At 45.6% G+C, this 19,939-nt stretch overlaps 1 protein-coding gene and 1 long non-coding RNA gene across 2 annotated transcripts in view; one reads left to right on the forward strand and one right to left on the reverse strand.

Annotated features, from left to right (window-relative positions):
* Window positions 1-12,388, forward strand: part of LOC143259396 (uncharacterized) — a 97,939-nt gene extending 85,551 nt beyond the window's left edge. The window contains exon 3 of the mRNA XM_076521275.1: window positions 5,350-12,388. Within this exon, the coding sequence (XP_076377390.1) occupies window positions 5,350-5,364 (15 nt within the window). The 3' untranslated portion in view covers window positions 5,365-12,388. The remainder of the gene's footprint in view (window positions 1-5,349) is intronic.
* Window positions 1-19,939, reverse strand: part of LOC117224612 (uncharacterized) — a 171,157-nt gene that overhangs the window by 88,722 nt on the left and 62,496 nt on the right. The gene's annotated exons all lie outside the window — the stretch shown is intronic.

The raw sequence follows: 19,939 nt of genomic DNA on the forward strand, positions 1-19,939 counted from the left end.
CTAGCTAGCGAGCTAGCTCGCGCGCGCGTTCTTGTGAAGTGGCCAATTTTGATGGACACCATTTTCGTGGTATCGGCAAAGGAGTTTGTCACCATCCGATATTATCAAACCAATTTGTCCGCGCAGGATACTACAAACGTTGCTCCGCCTTCAAAGCTGAAAATACCGTATATCGCCCGCGCCATTCGGAAATTAAACGCTTGATTCCAGTCAACCGAGCGCTCTGTGTATACATATATATCTTGCCCCTCTTTGTGCAAGATGAATATCTAGCCGGCCATTATTTACGCAACGAATAGCTGCGCGACGCAACGCGACCAATAAAACTGGAAGACGTACGCCCGGCATCACTCGCGTCCACTTAACGCGGCTCTTTGAAATTTAAATGGTTACAGGTTCCGTGCGGGCGGTGCGAGACGCTTTCGTTATGCAAACTCGCATTTTCATGGACTATTTTGTAAAATACCACACGGCCGAAACTTATTTCCCGAGCAAGAATGTTTCGCGGAAAAATAAAGCGGAATGAATCCGCTGCCTTCGGGGAACCGGCTGCCTCGATGTAATTAATTTTATCAATGCCATAATTTTCGAGAGTTTATTAATAGGCTTAGAAACTCGATAATTCTTGTTTTAAACGACAATTCTAGACGAGGTTGTTACATAATATCGATTGCTGCCGTTTTGGAACATTTTTGAACGGATTGTCAAGATTTGATCCTTTATTTGTTTGTAACAAATTATTACACGAGGTATCCTAGGAAGGATATCGAGGAAACTGAGAACTAATTTTAATAAGTCTGATTCTAGTAATTAGTCGAATACGTGGAATAATATTTGTATACGCGATTGCTCTTCTTAGGTAACATCGAAGGTGTCTGATCATGGCTAAACGTTTCTACTTACGAGTAAATAGTAACTCGCGCAGACTTCAAGTTAAAGAATTTTGTTCTGTGTCCTTGACCAGTTCTATTTCTATATAAATTGTGTAGAATGGAACACCCTGTATATCTCTACAGCTTTTTATGAAATGTATCTCGTCTCAGAATATTTTTCACAGATCAGAAAGAACAGATACAATATTTTTCGTCTCGATAGAATAAATTCGACGGACAAACGTTCGTATAGAAACTGCTACGGGTGTACGATAAACAAAAAATCGTGTAGCAATTTTGCGAAGAAAGAAATTAATTAAATCTACAAATATTCGATCCCAAGATAACCAATCATAATACATGGTAATTGATTTAAACCAACGATCCCATTGGAAAGTTATGATTCCCATCCGTGTCCGTGTGATTTTAAGGGCTCAAGCTGATTATCAGAAGCGCCGCGAGCTAATTAAACAGCCCTTGAAGCGAACGTTCGAATTATGAATAAGGATGAACGCGACGCGAGAATCGAGCGCCGGCGCATTTGTTTGGGCTTTAGAACGGCACGTTGCACCGGCGACCGCCGAAAATCCGCAGCCCGCGCATCGTACTTGCAGCCGAGGGCCCGAAAGTCTATCCGTTTAAAAACAAACAAGCGATCGTTCATACACAAGACTCGCGCATGGCCGTGTTGACAGACGCGGTCCCGCTGCATTTTATCATATGGATCGCGCTTGACTCATAATCCCCCGAAATACGGAACCGGGATACGCGAACTATCTCTCTGTCCCCCTTCGCGCCCCTCACTTTCCCTCGCAGGGTCGAGCAAATATTACGCCGCGCGTGTAAAACTATACAAACAGCGCGGCGAATCGAAATAAAATCAGTCTATCGAGTTATTAACCCTTTCGCTACGGGCGGGTTCTCCACCGCGGTACTTCCGCTGAACGGAGCGCCGCGACATCACTGCACGCTACGCGACGCCGATCGTCAGCGGGAGTACCGCGGCGGAGAACCCAAGCTGCTTGAATGTTTTCGTACGAAAAAATTTCTCTCCAAAGGGTATTTATAAATAAAGGGTATTCCAAGGTATTTATAACGTCTTAGCATGCGCTCTTTAATTTACAGTATGAGAGGAAATAACATTATGCAATATAATGCATCTTGTGGAAGGCCACTATAGTGGCCCATAGTACCTCAGTGGCTTCTTATGAAAGGCCACTATAGTGGCCCGTAGTACCTCAGTGGCATCATACGAAAGGCCACTATAGTGGCCCGTAGTACCTCAGTGGCATCTTATGGAGGGCCACTATAGTGGCCCGTAGTAGCGAAAGGGTTAAACAGTCGGTCATGGCGTTTGACGCGCCGTACGATGGCGTGGAACGCGGTGTTCCCGTGGCGAACGGCCGGTCGATTGCGGCGAGAGGATATCGGTCCCGGTGCGCGCACGTTTTGGCATTTATGGGGGCACTTATAGAGGGGGGGGGGGCTCCGCGGGTTATTCGGCCGTCCGTAGGATAGTTAGAGGCCCGATGGTATCGGCGTAGGTGGCTCCAATCATTTCCCAATTAGCAGCTGATTGCGTACAGTCCACGGTAGAACTTTGACCCACCGCAGATCGGTTTGCTACGGTTAATTCGGGAACACCGGAGACGGACTCGATATAACCGAAGGGGGTAGACGTCGAACCATGGCCAAGGGGTATCTAGATTGGCGAGGAGCGACTGCGGGGGTTAGGCGGGCGTGGAAGAGGGCGAGGAGGTGGTCGGTTCCAGCGGCGTTAATATCTCACGACGCGAAACGAGCCGGCAGCAATATCGGAGATCGCGCAAATTGCGATCGGCTACGGAGATCTCCGTATCCGGACGCACGCGACCATGCACGATTTATAGGATGTCCGTTTTTCATTTGCACCACGGCGCCACTGTAAAATTAGTCGGCGAGCAGACGTATCCCTTCTTTCGATCGACTTTTTTTATCCCCCCACCAATGCTCCCCCTCCGACGACGGGAATTTTTATGCGCCCGGGCTCGTACGACTCGCTCGATCATCGGCCCCGGCAGCTAGGTAAATGAATTCCACGGCTCGCAGAGCCCAGGATGTCAGCCGAATTTTATTTTTAGTGAAAACGTCTGCTCGATGGCTTTCCGATCGTAAACCGTCGTTACGCGACCGTCCGGGCTCGAACTGTTTGATGCCAGTTCGCTTGTATTAGAGCCGGAACCATCAGCCTGGTCATCTACGAATTTTTATCTGGTGTTTACCGAAACGGCAAAGGCATCTCGCCAAACTTTGTGGAATTAAGGGGCTATATTCCGGTTTAGATACACGTTCTTTTTTTTTATTTTATCTTTTTGTTTTATTTAGGTGTTCGTTCCGATTTTTCTTTAGAAGAACCGTAGACTGTTTTGTACGGTGAATTCTCCCGAATTTTTCTTCAGGTTCTAAACAAAAATGGAAGATACGATTATTCGAGCCTCGAGGCTCATTTTTAGAATCGTCAATAATTGAGCCATTTATTTTGAAAGTGGCATGTCAGTTTGTTTTTAAGTCGATATGTTTAAGGGTTTGCGTTTTAACACGTTTAAAAGTATGGATGCTAACTTTCGAGAAGATTTTCTTGTATTCGTTATCTCAGGATACTGATATTTTTCTCGGTATAAATAATTTCGTATAAACATTAAAAAATCACCACTTTTCATTACGGTAAAGTGACTTATGCCACTTTCAATATAAACGGCTCAATTATGAAAACGTGGTGCGAGGCTCGAATAATCTCCTCTTCCTAAATTATTAATTTTTGTGTAGCTGAAGGAAAATTTGGCAGAATATACTGTACTGGTACGAAAATGTTGACTTACGTCTTAAAATGTTATCTATGTGTACATGATACAGTGTTAAAAACACAAGTGAAATAAAGCAGGAAGTTACTATAAACGATAATTAACTCTAAATTATCTTAACAGTAAATTTGACGAGTGAAAACAATGTACGTCTTGGAAGAAAAATTGACATCCCTGTTTCTCGCAACGTGCGAAACGTGATTTGCATCACTATGTTTCCAACTCCTCATTTAATTGACTGGAACTGAGATAAAATTTGATCGAATCTCCAAAATGATACCGAGCGAACTAGAAATCTGGCGGATCGAAGCGCGAACAATTCGCGGCCTAATGGCCGCTTTATCGCGTGAAATATGCATAAATGAATCGTGAATGGCCGATGTACAGACGCTGATTTACAATTCAATCCTCTAATTAGCGTCGCGAGAAACGAATCGCCCGTTGTTGTTCGTATTTCTGTTGCGTTACATACTTCCTTTGTGCGATTGTGTCGGCATCAATAGCAGGCAAAGTATTAATTAAGTAGGCGTTTCCGCGGCCCCATTTTGATGCGGTTTGCATGCGACAACTATTGCAACTGTTGTGCGATATTAGCCGTTTTGATTCGACGTTGCATGTTATCGGCAAATATTACATCCTGTTCGATTGATTATTTTGCTTGGAACAGGGAACAGTCTGCAGCAATAGAATTTCTATACGCGATTACGTATTTCGGCGCGGTTCAGAAGAGATATTAGAAATTCGAACTGTTCAAGGTTATCGAGCATGTGTCCCCAGAAGCGAGTCAGGCTTCCTCTCGACGAACTTCCTTCCTTGATGGCGGAGGGGTAGGACCTTGAGTGGTCGGCAATAGTCCGGACTATTATTTCCCCTAGCGCGGTTCTTCCGAGCGGAACGAAAATTCTCGCAATCGGGTTCACGAGCTCGCACGGTTAATCCCCGGAAGTCCCCTATTTTTTCGCTCGTTACTCAACGAATCGTCCTCATTCTGTCAATCCCGTTGGCCACCTTTCTCGAGCGACCGTCCCCCACGGTTCGTCAATGAATTTCCACTCAACGGCGGATGGGAAAATTAGTGAGCTCGAGTGTGGCTGGGTCAACGCCGGCGTCGGCGAGAGGGGGATGATGTTTCGTCGATAGAAATTCTTCGTTTCTCGTTAACGGACATTGTCGCGCGGAATTAGAGGCCGATTTCTCTTTGTCCATCCCGTTGGACGTCCCTTTAATTCCCGAACAATGCGCGGAAGCTGACTCCGAGCAAATAATACAAAAAGGAAAAAAACTGGAGCGAGAAAAACACAGAAGGAGAGAGAGGGAGAGAGAGAGAGAGAGAGAGAAAGAGGAGTGTGTGTCTGTATGTGCGTGCGTGCGTGTGTGCGCGCGTTCGCGTGTATTAGAGAGGGAATGGGGGAGAAGGTGGGAGGCGAGCGGACAACAAAGCGGCAAATAAAAAACAGAAAACAAGAACTCGACGGACCGACACGCACACAGGGGCACGAGCGGGGGCGGGCACAGAGACAGAAAACGGGAGCCGGTGAATTCGCGTGTTCACGCACTAGGCGTTTTAACCGTTTTAACGAGACCCGGCGCGCACCAGCCAGGCATCGTTCATCATTGCGTGTCATTATGTGTTGCAGAACCTGGCGACCTAGCCGTCGCGACCCATTGTTCCCCGCTGGCCGACAACGAGCGACGCAACAGCAACGGCACCAGCAACGGCGCCACCGACAGCACGAATGCCACTGGCAGCGCCGCGAGCAAAAGCTATTCGCCCGAGCACCGTATCCGGCGCGTGTCTACCACCGACCGGAGGCATCTGGCCGCGAGACGATCCTACCGAGGATTATCCGGATGCCGTGGAAGCGTCTTCGCGGCCGCGGAATGTGTCGATCAGAAAATCGAGGATTCTATGCCGCGCGCCAAGCGTCCCGTCCCTGTCAGCCTAGACGGGGCCTGCAGACCGCTGGCACACCGTCAGCCTGTACCGGGATTCGCCAGGGAGCTGCCACGATCGTCAGATGACAGGGGACAGCTCCCGGAAACGTTCGGGACGATCGATTCGCCGCCGTCTTCCTGATACGAAAGATCGCCGTTCGAGCTTTTTTGGGTAGTTCGAGAGAACCGACTGATGCAAGCATCGTCGATGTACTTCTGGACTAGGTGATCCGATTCGTGGGAGATCGAGCCTTCGACCTTCGATGGAAATGTTCAAGGGCGGTGTACAACCAGCTGATTTAGTAGGTGATATAACGGTCTGAATAAAGAATTGAAGTTTTGGTGTCGTACAACAAAGCAGAGCGCTCATTCAAGCTTCACGCGAATTCGATGGCAGACGTGACTAGATGCTGTAGAACACCGGAAAACGGTCTGAAGTGACACTGCCCGTGAACAAAGGAATCCCTAATCATCAAGATCTTCTTGCAAACTCGTCAAATATATTTGAACAAACCGAAGCCGAACGAAGAACGTCGGGAAACAACCGCGAGGTTGCTGCAAAGATCAGAAACCGCGGTCTCCTTGATCAAGATTCTCTAAGAGAAGTGGACGAATCGGAAGAAAACAAGTAACAGCTCCAAGCGCAGAACATCGGGTAACAGTTTTACACCACAGATCAGAGAAAGCTGTCGCTGATTGCGGATCAGAGGACGAGCCTAACAGGAACATCGGCGGAAGCTCGGCCCGGGAGAAAATCGTCGCGCGTATAGCGGTCCATTTCGAGCGGAGATCAGAGGGATCCGCTAGGCAGAGGCCAGCCGCTAGACTTTGATTAGACACGGGTCCAACTGAGGAACAGGATAAAACAGCTGCGGACTGGGCGGCAAGTTGAAAGGTGGCGGATAGATCAGAGGTATCCGTATCGTATCCGCAAACAGTGGCGCGATGAAGCTCCGACTCGAGTTGAATGGATGACGGACCGGGTCCAGAGACAGCCGGGACGATGATGGTGGCAGTAAATATAGATTTATTGGTACGGTGCACGTGCAGCGAGAAATCAGGATTATCCCCGGCACGTCATCAGCTTATAGCTCGACAGGCGAAGGAATGAATTGGGTCGGACTGTCCAATTTATCCATCATACTTCCGTGATCGGCTTACCTTTGCCAAGGATACACGCCCGTCCGGAGCTAGGTATCGAGAGGATCCTTGGCCGGTTGTTTGCACGCTGCCGACCAAGGGACAGGGCCGATGGACAGGAACGCGGGAACGACCTAGCTCGCAACGATCGCGCTTGGACGTCTGCTCGGCTTCTGTCGAAGATCCACATCTGGTTTCGGGAGGAAGCACGATCTAGGCATCCCCGATACACGGTGTCCGAGCACGCGTTCGATGGTCGATAGGCGAGTCATACGAGGATCATACTTGGACGATCAGCGATCCTTTACCGAGGGTACACATCTATCCGGTGGGCATACAAAGGACCAGGGGGGGATCACGAGGACCCTTCCCTCAGCGACGGAGTACATAGACCTCGAACGAGCCACGGAATGAGTTTGATCAGACGATAGTCCGGGTTAAGGAGAGTCGAGAACGTGCCCACTTGATCCGCTTTCGTTTCCCTCGAGCACGCAAGAAAGACCGTTTCCGTTTGCGGCTGGCTTCGTCGGGGCTCTATTTGGCCAGCCGGGAAGACGGAGGCAACCCAGAGAGAGAGAGAGAGAGAGAGAGAGAGAGAGCCCGAGATTTTTCTTGGAGAAGTTCCTTGGGTACGGCGACGGGGCGGGCGAAGTCATGGTTGTTACTGGAAGATAAATTAAGGAAGAATACAACGGCCGAGGAAACAAACAGAGCCCGGGAGGGCTGGAAGACCGGAGGAGGGTTCATGAATGCCGCGCGTCGGCCACGCACGCGTCCTCGCGTGCTCCCCGCGAATTAGAACGGCCTTGTGTATTTGTATCTGTCTTTTCTGACAGGCCGGTTTCCCCGGCCGCGGTAAATCATCGGAATTAGCGCAATTTCGACGTCAAGTGGCCCGGAAGAGTTTCTGTCTCTGCGTTTCTTCAAGGCGGAGCACGATTAATGGACGGGACACCGCCTGCGAGCTGAAACTCAGCCGACCGAGGGATTTCGTATCGACCAGGTCGCGTCTTTGTTTTCAACAGTACCACCTTCCACGGAGAAACGAAACATGCTCGCTCTCTCTCTTCCCCTCTCTCCCTCTCTCTCTGTCTTTCGTTCCTTCTTTCTCCTTCTATTTCTTTGATCGAAGAGTTTTTGCATGGCCGGAGAAAGTTGCGCGGGGCAATAAACTCTTCGAGGACACGGAAGCCGGCGAAGAGAACATACCGCGGGAAACAAGCCGGAGACACGAAGCCTGCAACCATGAATTCTTCTCCCGTAGGAACACGCGTGCTCGCGTGACACCGTGAAATTACCGAACGCCGGCCCGCCGCGCCGTCCCTTTTTTCCGCGCAGACTGCACGCATTCTTGCGAACCCGGTCCCGTTTGAACCCTCCGTGCGATTTATTGCTCCGCTGGAAAGCTTTCTTGGACGTGGCCACCGAGAAACCAGAAGTTACCACCCACCCTGTTATCTGATGTTCTTCTTCGGAGTTTTAACATGTTCACTGTCCGGTTAGCTCCTACTTGGACCCAGTTCGAACCCCCGTGTCCGGCGACTCCCGCGCCAGCCGGAATGATTTGCGACTTCTATTTTGTTTCGAGTCCCGAACTTATGATTTCTTGCGCGCCGCCGCGCGCTTATCAAAGCCGGTTTATCGTCCATCAAACGGTCCTTTCCGAAGATTTTTGCGACCTCTCGCGGATGCGAAACTCGTTTGTCTTTCTTTCGTTCTTTCGACGGTCTCGTTTCTTGCGTTGGCCTGCTTTCGCCGTTGTGTCGTCGCAACGTTAGCATTCAGCGATTTTCTTCGAAACTGTATTTCATTTTGTGGCACCGTGATTTCTCTTCTGGACAAATCTGTGACCTCATTAACGATTCGACTTCGGAGCAAGAGAAATTTCGCGTAGAAGGGTCAGTCAATAGACTCTGATAACTTCTTGTTAAAAAAAATAATATCAAATCAATGTTTTAAGATTGGCGTGGAAATACTTTGCTCCAGCTTTTAATTTTGTTGACAGAAATGATTGGAATGGAATATAGAATCGAAGGAGAATCGACTCGAGTAGAATTGCCCAACCATTTGTCAGACGTGCCATTTACAAGCTTATCGTTGCTGGTTAGAGATATTCCAATTGGCTGTTTAATTCTGAGAATAGAGATAATCACAATTAGTTGTTTTCGAGTAGTATAACCCTGGCACATATCAGACGTAGTCTAATTTTTCCTTTAGAAAATTATTTTCTATACAAGCGAACTATTTCATCTCCTAAAAATTACTCTAAAACAAATTTTGATATAAAAGCAAATGGTAAGACAAGTGCCAAGTAGAAAAACTCTGCCATTATTCAGACATATTCTTTTCAGACACCAGAAGCAATATAGAATTCAATTTGATTTATTTATAAAAATTCAAGTATATATATATATATATACAAATCTATGGAAATTTCACTTTAGCATACCTAAAATCGAACCAATTTCCACAGTAAGTCCACAAAATACTGCTTTTGAAACTGCACTACAAACGTCAATATTATTCCCAAATATCTGCCTAACTTCTCGATTTGATTAATCGTTTAAAAGCAAAATGTGCACGTGTACAAATATCGTCCAAACATAAGTTTGTCCAGCCAGCAACCGTAAATCAAGCGTCTGGAAGCATTCGGGATAAAGTGTTTAAGTTTATCGTGATTCGAGCAATAATCGGGCGATCGTTGCAGGGTCGGTCGGCGTAGGTGTAAATTAGCTCTTGTCACTTCGCGGGCGTTTCTCAAGGAGAATAGAGCACTTAGCGTCACGAGAGGGGTCACCGGTTATTATTTTTAATCTGTACGACGAACGGACCCTCGCTGGTCTATCCAGAGGCGGACCGGAGTCGCACACACGGCCCTTTCAACCCCTCTATTTGGCAGTGCGAAAGGGAGGAGGGCAAACGAGACTAACGCGCTAACGATGCCGACGTTAATTACCGGCCCGGATAAACCGCCTAATCGTCGAGCGAGTGCACGCGCTAATTACGCGTCTCTCTCCCTCCTTCTTGCTCTGTCTCCTTTGCTGTCTCTCTCTCTCTCTGTGTTTCTCCCTCTGTCTCTCTCCTCTCTCTCTTTTGGTGCTGATCGAGCGAATCGCACAGTTAGCTCGGAATCCGGGAGCCATTCTGGAATTCCTCGATTTCTTGCGCGCTCGCGTTCCCTCGGGGAGAAGGATCGCGATCGAACGTCCGAGCGATCCCGAATATTCCCCTCCGCTTTTACCAGAGGCGACGAAAAGTCGAAAAATAAACGTGTCTCGCGCCGCGAACGGGAATGGAAGAGGAATGGAAAATTCAGTTTAACCGTGGGTACTGTATTCACTCTTTCAGCCGCATGAATGGGTGGATGTACTCGAATGGAGAGCGACTAGCGCGCGGTTTACTGAAGTAGAATGGGATCGTCTAACTCAGACCAGCAGCTCCGAGCTGAAAGTTCGCGCCGAAGGGTGATAGTTCTTTATAAACTATATTTCACCCGATGCTGGCTGCGCGCGAACACCTCGCTCGGAACAATTTCGCAATATCCTCCGCGAATTAAAATCATCCCGGGCAAACATTTCCGACGGAAATGTAATTCAGAGATGCTGGAAACAGTTAAGCTACTCTCCGCAGAATTCAAGCTCTTAATTTTCACGAAGTAACAATTTATTACTGATCAATATTGTCGTTCACGAAATCTTCGCTCAAATTCTGTAACAAAAATCCAACACGATGTTGCATAGATTGATATTAACCTCTTGCCAGTCGGACGAATGCATAAACGTACAGCTTAAAGGAAATTGTATAATTGTATAATTTAGTAATAATTTTTCCATTTTTACAATTGAGAAAAGCTCGTTTACTACTTGAATGCACTTCTTTGATATCAGAATTCCATATTATTGAAATGACAAATAATTGATATCAATTAACACGTTCCGTGCCGAGCTTTTTTTACTCGAATCTTCACACTTTGATATTTTACTAAAACTTGATGTATTACGTGCAATTATTAATTCACATACAGTACATAGTTATGTGTACATACGTACACATAACAACGTAACAAAAACTTATCAACGCCCATTCTTGCGGTGGAAATTGATTCTTCGGTTCTAAATTTCTTGTAAACAATTTGTTCAGTTCACTAAGTAAACATGCAAGCGTGTACCATGGATGGTACACGTGGCACGGAACGTGTTAATATTGATATTTATGTTATTATATTAATATTGATATTAATAAATAAATAAATATTGAATAACGAATTTATGAGCAAAAAACGTGTAGACAGTTCTTGGATCGATTTGATAAAATTTACGGGACTGGCAAGGTGTTAAATTCAATGTATTCTATATGTACCATAATCGACGGTTCGCGCATTAATTAATAAGAACGTGCATAGAGTACACTGAACACGAAAAACGTCAGACGGAAAAGAACGGTGTCCGCATTCAGCTTCACGTGACTGAATTGGCGAACGTGTCACGCAAATTCAATCATAATATCGAGAAACTCCCGAAATTCGATTTAGCCGACACGCAGGAAGTTTAGATTAACAAATTTCCAATTTGTCGATCGAGTTACCGATTGGTCTGAGTTAGGATCGCGGCGAATCATATCTGCGCGACCAGCTCCGAACTTGGACGGGCGATTTTCACCGGCGAACAAGTTGTTCGCGACCGTTCGCGGGTACGTGATCACGGCGCGGCGTTTCGGAGCCCGTGTCGAATCGGGATATGCGGCGAATCGCGTCCAGAAAATCGAAAAGAAACGATTCCTGCCAATTTTGTACGAAAGATTCCGCGGATATTCCGGTCGGTTGGAACCGATAGCGGCGAAAAAGAGAAGTGGCGTGCCAGACGAACGATGAAACGTTGCCAAAACGGAGGAGCTGCTCGGCGAACACGCGTAGCCCGCTCGAAGGGCGCGATCCTACCGCGTAGACTTAGGGTTTATTAAAAAAGGAAAATCTACGACAAAAAAAGAAGAAGAACGAACAGTAAGAACGACGGAACGATCGGAGGACGGAAATGGAAAACAAAACATTTAAATTGTAACGTTTAGAAAGTTTCCTACATAGCGTAACGAAGTCTAATTGCTTAAGGATTACACGAGACACTCGGTACATCGACAACAAATTTATACACGCGCATACACACACACACACACACACATACACACGCACACACAGAGATACAGAAACATGACATACATACCTACGCATAGATACACACGTGATACTCATTTGCAGCGGTATTCTATATATAAATATATATGTAATTTTGTAAATACACTGGTATAAATGCCGAAAAGAGACAACGCGTTGTGATTCGAAGACGATTTTAGACGAATAAGATCAAAATATTTCCTTCTATCCATGCTCCAATGTCCCAGGAAGTCAGACAGCTAGATCAACGAATAGAGTGAATTGCGAGCTTTTACCGAAAATGGTGGTTGTCGGTGTGTTTTGCTTGCGTGTGGCGTTGTGCGAATGTTCGAAGGGTTCAAAAGTGTTGAAGCCTGCGTTAATGAGCTATAAACCATGGAAGTTCGACAAAAAATTCGAGAAGGAAAATACATGTCATTTGAATAAGAAAAGTACGTACAATGTTCTACTTACTTCATAATTTCACAGCAAAATTTATCCTGAAACAAATCTGATCTAACGGAGAAACTTCGCGATAAGCGAAGTAGCTCAACCGTTGATCAATCACGTGATTCACTTAGGTCATTATTCAGTTTTTTTGCGGAAAGAAATCTGTAATCTCTTTATATAACATCGACAATAAAATTAGTAGAACGGGACAGCCAGTAACCAGACACGCCGTCGTACGAAGAAAATCACTACACGAGTCGAAATATTTCGCTTTACGTTTTAACTTCGACGATGGAAGAAATCAGAGAGGAATTGTGTGCCGAAGGGAATCGGTTTTAAGTAGAATATGCTAGTCACTGCTCAGACGTGTTCTTTCCACGACAATGCAGCATTATTTCACCCCGCGAAAAAATTCTTACGAAGCATATTCAGGGGGAAGTGACGAGGCGGATTTCAAGTAGAATAACCGAGCAATTGGTCGGGCACGCAATTCCCGAAGAACTAATCGCCGCTTTCAGATTGTCAAAAGACCACTGCTAGCTACGTTCCACGGTGAAAATTCGAAAATCGTTGTAGCCGAAAATTGGGAATACCTTCGGAATAGTTTAGGCGTCCCTGGTGGGTTCCATTTCGGATGATTCGCGCCGAGTGATTAATGGGATTTCCGGGCGGATTAAAAAATGGATCGACATAATTCCCGCATTGAGACCGCGCCGAGCAGGTTCCATTACCCGAAAACCAGCTTGAAAGCGATGCAATATTCGCGCGAGTGGTAATCGCCTCGTGCCCATTGATACGCGACGGAGGGATGAAAGGGAATCTCGTGGAGGGTGGAGCTCGGACCATGAAATCTCCCGTAAAATGAAGGACAGGGGCTGCTGGTCTCGCGAGAACCAGCCAAGGGAATGCACGTGTATAGAGATCCGTGTCGGTTTCGCGCGCGTGTGTGGGTGGGCGCAAGTGAGTCAAGTGTTGGACGAAAGGTGGAACAAAGACGGTGGAAATGAGCGCGTGTAACACGGGGTAGACAATAGGGACCATCGAGCCGAGGACGAGCAAAAGGGCGACGCGATCCGACGAGAGTTTGTTTCATGAATATTTCAGCGTCTGACGTTGCCGGTAAACAGCGGACGCCGTGGAATTATGTTTTCAGGGTGTTTGGAACGCCCCGGCTCCGCGCCGCGCCAGCTCACCGAAGAACGCGACCGTCGATCCTCATCCTCCGCAGGTCACCGCTGACCGCGGAATACTAATTGACTGCCGCCGAGGTCGCCCGAAACACCGCTCCCTTCGACCATCTGCCTGTGAACGTCATTCTTTCCGTACCCTTCTCACCCCGTAACACACTGCCCTCCCGTGGGAACGGTATCGACCCCCGCGCCCTGCAACTTCACGTCGAATTTTCGTGAAAATTTATTCAGAAAGATTTAAATCGGGATAAGTAGAATGTGCCAGTCATCGATCGGGCAGTCGCTAAATTAATTCGCTAGCTACGGACGAGTTCGCTCTGCCCTAAATGCAGGAGTTAAATTTTAATACCGAAATGACACGTGAAAGGAAAATCCAAGGGATGAGGAGAATGCGACAGCCTTTGGTCTGACAAACATGTAACTAGTTATCTAGCCACGTGGAAGTTGCCCTGTTCTAAATGCCGGATTTAAATTTTAATGCAGGAATGACACGTGAATGGAAAGTCCCAGAGTGAGTAGAATGATTAGTCAAGCTTTGATCAGGGAAACACAAAATTAATTCTCTAATGACAGAGAAATTGCTTTGCTCAAAAGACTGTTTGTATGTTAACAAAGTGGTGACGCACAAAAGCAAAATCCAGGGTGTAAGTGAAATGGCTGAACCTTTGATCAGACTTCAGAATAAATTGAATTCTCTACAGCGAAAAAAGCACCATCAAGAATTACATTTCAAGATACCTTTTTACAGATATAGGCAATTTTAATTTATACATAACTCAATTTTCTGCTTGCCTGAGCCGTGACGAACTTATTCTACTTGATTTATGGATTTGTGTATACATATGTATAAATTAAATTTAAAAATGTATATATATAATAAATCCACGGATCGAGTTGAATAAATTTGTCACAGATCAGGCAAGCAGAAAATTGAGTTACCTCAGAATAAATTAACTTCCTAAATACAAAAAAAAATACAATAAAAATATCCTAAATACAATAAAAAAAGCACCATCAAAAATTACATTTCAACATGTCTCTCTTCCTAGCTAAGGACACACAGCCTAAATAAAAATATCTGTGCAGCAAAGTCCAAGGATCAAGTAGAACAGGTCAGCCAATTATCAGACGTGCGCAAAATTAGATTCTCAAGCACTCCAAACAATATCCAAACAATAATCCCAACCGCTGCTGTGCATTGTCGCGACCCCACAATCCAAAGTGTCAAGTAGAATGAGTCATCCAGTGGTCGGACACTCGAATGATCTCGATAAAACGTGGAGGAACGAGGGGAACGTATTAAACAGCACTCAGAAAAATCAGATTCCCAAGTATTAGCTAATAAAGTTCAATCTGATAGTTACAAGTCGACGTTACATTTCGAAGTCGAATGGGCCCGCAGTATCACTCTGCGACGATAACGACGTCCGCGCTCGGCCGAGGCGGTCGCATTTGGTTTCGATTTCTATTCCTCGGAGCGGTTGTTCGCGGCGGGGAAGCTTTATTGCGAGCGGACTCGCGGGGCGAGGCGGTTACGTGGTGCCACGGCCACGATCGAGCGTGAACGGGGATTCCTCTGGAGAGGATTTTAAGAGCTTGGAGGGAAGGGTGGAGGGTCGGGCGCGTTCTCTTCTTCGCGGCGTAGGAGGCGAGGAGAGGCAGCGTCAATAATGACGGTGCGGCGCGAAATCGCACGTCGTCGAGCGGAGCGGGAGGGAATGTGCCACCTGTTACATCCTCGCTAGCAGACTCTTCGGCCCCCGAGAGCGGCCGGTGCGAACGAGCATAAAGTCGAAAGTTCGGGTTCCTTGACGGCGCTCGTCGCGACGCCGCCGGACCGAGAGGCCGTGAGACGCGGGAACGTTTCCCCGGTGAAACAGAAGAAGATTTTCCCGAAGCGTTCCGCTTATCGGCGACCCGCTTTGTTTCCATGCAAATCGAGATCCTTTTTATCCGGCGAGCCGATAAGAGCGTTCCGCCTCGTGGCGCCCGGCTGCGTTTTAAATAGGTACGCGAGACCCGAAATTTATCGACCCGTAACCAAAGATACGGGATCTCCGGGCCCCGAGGGAAATCTGACCGGAAGATATTCAATTTAATGCCCGCGCATCCTATCTTGCCTGGAAAAACAATGTCGTCGTTCGGCAGCGAAGTGTAGCGTACACGAAGGCGAAACCCGTTCAAGAATGATCATCCTGGAAGCAGCAACAAGCTCCGGATTGCGAAATAAAGATGCTCGGTCGAATGGTCAGGTGATGGAACGGGGCGATTTTCAGCCTCGGTGATGCGCGAGAATGATTGAGATTGTCTGAATAGGTGAGTTGATTGGCTTCTCTCGGATTTATGTTCGAAGGAGTTTTCGAGACTCTCTTGCGCGCGTTTTATCGTTCATTCGGCTCGGAAGGGGCCCTGTTGTTGGATCATCGTGCTGCGAACAGGTAAGTGCATTTATTCTTGTTTATAGCTCATTGGCGAATCGATAGCAGATGGTTCCCGGCGGATGACAGTGTCACGTTTTCAAGCTCTGTTCTCGTTAAACGTAAATTGACTTGTCCCCATATCTTGCTCGAACGTAATCGCATAAAAGTCGACACATCTTACACCCGCACCGAACACCTATTGCAAAGAGAGACGTTCATCATTGTTGGCTGACAATGATAACGCCGATTCGTTCTCTTGAATGGCTTCATCGTACGATCTATGGCTTCGCGAACCACCACGTGCCCCGCGAGCTATCTCGGGGATCCGTGTAATTATTACGCTCGCGTTTTCTCTTGCTTTACTTATTCTCGCGATCGTAATTATTCATCGGGAAAGAGACGAGACCGTATTATATCGTTTAAATCCGCGACAGAATGATAAAACGATCGTCGGTTTGTATCGTGCGAAAACAAACTTATTCGAATAGAATACTTTATGTAAAAACAAAAGTCGATTGCTTGTTAATCAAATTGGATCGCAGGCAGGTCCGCATTTTTCTGCAACCTCGTTATAATTTACAATATAAAATATTGACAGTAAATTAACGTTCGATAGGTTGACAAAGCCTGCCCATTTCTCCTCTCAATTCAATGATGGTATTGCATCGAAAAATTTCTATTTAAAATAAATGAATATACCGACAAATAACGGAGCATTTTAAAAGATAACGAGAAGACTTTTAGTTAATGAAACTTTTTCATTTTCCTGCTCAATTTCGTGATGCCATTGTGTACAACAATTGCCGTCGAAAATAAGCGAACACGCTGGAAAATGGCGGAGTGTTTCAAAAAAAAATAGCGAGATGACTTTTTGGTCGGACGAACATACAACGGGGGACAAAAGTATTCGGACACCTTCTAAAACGCGATATATGACTAAATGACTTAACCCTTTGCACTCGAAGCTATTTGAACTGAAAATATAAAATCATTTTTCTAACTCACAGTATCTCTATTTTATATAACAAAAATGCATTTTATGCACATGAAATTGGCTCTTGGGACTCGCACAACAGTTACACTCTTAACAATTTCTTAAAATCGAACTTTGTCAATATAAAATTTATCTTAAAAACGAGATATAACAAATATTAGCGGTGCCACTTTGCACTCGAGTGCAAAGAGTTAAACTTTTTAAAGGATATTAGAGAGACTGATTTACTTGAAAATCGCTAAAATACTTTCTTATTTGGAACGACGAAACTGTATTTTCAAAAACGAGCGAAATAGACAAGTGTATGTATTGGGTTATCGCGAAAGTAATTTCGGTTTTCCAAATATATAGCTTTCAAAAAGTCGAAATTACTCTCGCAACAAGCCAATAGATAAATATTCCCAATCAATCCATTGGTATTTCGTATTTTTCTCGTAACCTTTTAATAATGCATCTGTGATCTTACGTTTATAGGACATGTTCCCCTTAATCTCGCTCGTAGAATATGCTGGCACCGTTTAGCCGAAAAAACCTGGAACACTCTGTACAAGATACCGGAATCTACGAAACGCATTTTTTACATTTTCGTCGCGGTCTCGAGTGAAAAAGCTAAAAAACGATGATACCGTTTTAAAGGGTGGCCGAATACTTTTGTCCCCCACTGAATTTCTCATCGCTAAAAGCAAAGCTTTTCGGCGAAATTTATGCGAGAAATATGCCGGGATTAACGGACAAAATGTTAGTTCGCTTGGAAATCACAGGTACCGACCGAGTAACAAATTAACGAAAGATATTAGTGAAAGCCGACCAGCAAATATTTCCCGAATTTGGAAGCGGCACGGTGCGGTTTAAAGGTTCCCGCGTGCCTAATTTCCAACATTGAACAGCACTCGATACACGATGAGTGCACGGGCCGAACGGACGTTCCGGTAAAAGCTCCAGCGGCTTTCAGGGAATCCACGCGTATCGGTTTTACCTTTTAATGCATCGCACTTTCGAATGTTTCGCGGCTTTTATCCTGCGCCAGTGCGTTTTCCACGCTCGATCGACGTTTGTCCACTCTCCCCGGTGACCATTCAAATGGTCTCGGCTTTGGTATAACCGTATAACCTGAAACCACGTTAGCCGATCAACCAACACACAGTCTTCCGATCGAAACGAAGGAAAGTACGTTATCGGCTCGATACTAGATCCGATATTTCACGTCGAACCTTTCAGCTGGGAAATTAGCGTGACCAAATACGTTATCGGGATAAATAGTTTTACCTCGTGCGCCACGATAGGTAGTTCCAGCACCGTTATCGAACAGCAAATATTTAGGCAACTATTCGTGTATATTTTTTTTTCATTTCTATCCTGAGCAATTAGTGACTCGAATGAGATGGAAATGTTATTTGCATCTTTTCCAATAAATGTTTCCGTCCGAAGTGTACTGAGATCGATCGGTGTTGACTTTAATTCGGTTCTCGTAAAATTTAGGATTACTGGTTTCGCGATTCATGCACTTTTAAACATCGTCACAGATTTATGAAAAAACATTATTCGGCTCACCGAACGCCATTGATAAAATAGCTTTGGATATTATCAAAAATAGCTACTTCTATTTTAATATTAAGCAACAAATAGAGCGCAACTAGAGCGTATTAGGTCGTCGTATAAATACAGTAGTTTTTTATGGTGCTTGACTTTATATAAGCGAGCTAACAAAATTAAAGGTAATCTCTTCCATCCCTTATAATAATCTCTTCCACCAGAGTTGGACATTATTCCGAATAAATTCATTTCAATCGGATATTTTAATCGAATAATTCATAATTCGTCATAAATTATTCCATCTATTTATTCGAATAATCCTTTATTCGAGTAATTCCTGACTCGAATAATTCTTTATTCGGATACATTTTTATGCGATTGAATATTTTATACTTCCATTTATTATTCCACAGAGCCGAATAAAATTTTATTCGAGTAAATTTCTATCTAGATAAATTTTTATTCGATTGAATATTTATTCGCTAGCGTCGAACGCAATTTTATCCATCACCCGAATAAAATCTCGCCGAACTTTTGACTTCTATACGGCATCCATAAGTATCGATTCATTCGAACGACGACACTTTCATTCGTATATATTCATTCCAGTGAAACATGTTTGTCAGAAAAATATCGCAGAAACGCTAAATCGTGCGGTTACGAAAATACAGTTCCGAAAGCTTCCGCTTCGCTATTGTAATACCTTAATGCAGCTTTTCCAGGTCCACGTTATTCTTTTAATATCCCCGTCTCGGCAACGTGCTGTTACGGTCCCGCCGAAACCTCCGGCGAAAAAGTCCGTGTATCGTGTAATTGACGTTCATTCAATTTCCTCCCCTTTCATACAATTTCTACAACTTCAGAATTTTCCACGGCGGTAACTACGTTTCCTTCATCTCGGGCGGCCTTTAAGAAAGTCAACAATCTTCGGGGATGTTATTTTATTCTGAAATTGCCCGACGGAACGCCCAGGTCTCCGTCTCGGCAACGGCGGACTCGAGCAAACAGAATTTTAATTACTCGACCATTAAAATGCGTGAAAATTTCGGCGGCCGTGAGCCGAAAGATTCGAGCGAAAATTTCGCGGGGCCCGCAAGAAAGCCCGTCGTCTATCTCTTTGCCTTATTTAAATCGTATTTGGTTTTGCTTTATCGTCGTGCCGTGGCGCAGAATCGGAGGGAACGTTACGATATTCGATATTTCCCGTCAGGAAACTTTCCTATCGAGTGCGCGTCGCTTGGCCACGCTCTGGAAACCGTTCGAACGAGCAGTCCTTTGATGTGCGGAAATATTTTTCACGCTATTCTCGATAAAGTAAACGCCCATCGAAGCAGTCGTTCCCCCCCGATAAATCGCATCTACATTCGTAAAAGAAACAGAAAAATATTCCGCGCCGCGACGACCGCGGGAAACCACGGT

The sequence above is a fragment of the Megalopta genalis genome, chromosome 4 (assembly GCF_051020955.1).
Source record: "Megalopta genalis isolate 19385.01 chromosome 4, iyMegGena1_principal, whole genome shotgun sequence".
Classification (NCBI taxonomy): Eukaryota; Metazoa; Arthropoda; class Insecta; order Hymenoptera; family Halictidae; genus Megalopta; species Megalopta genalis.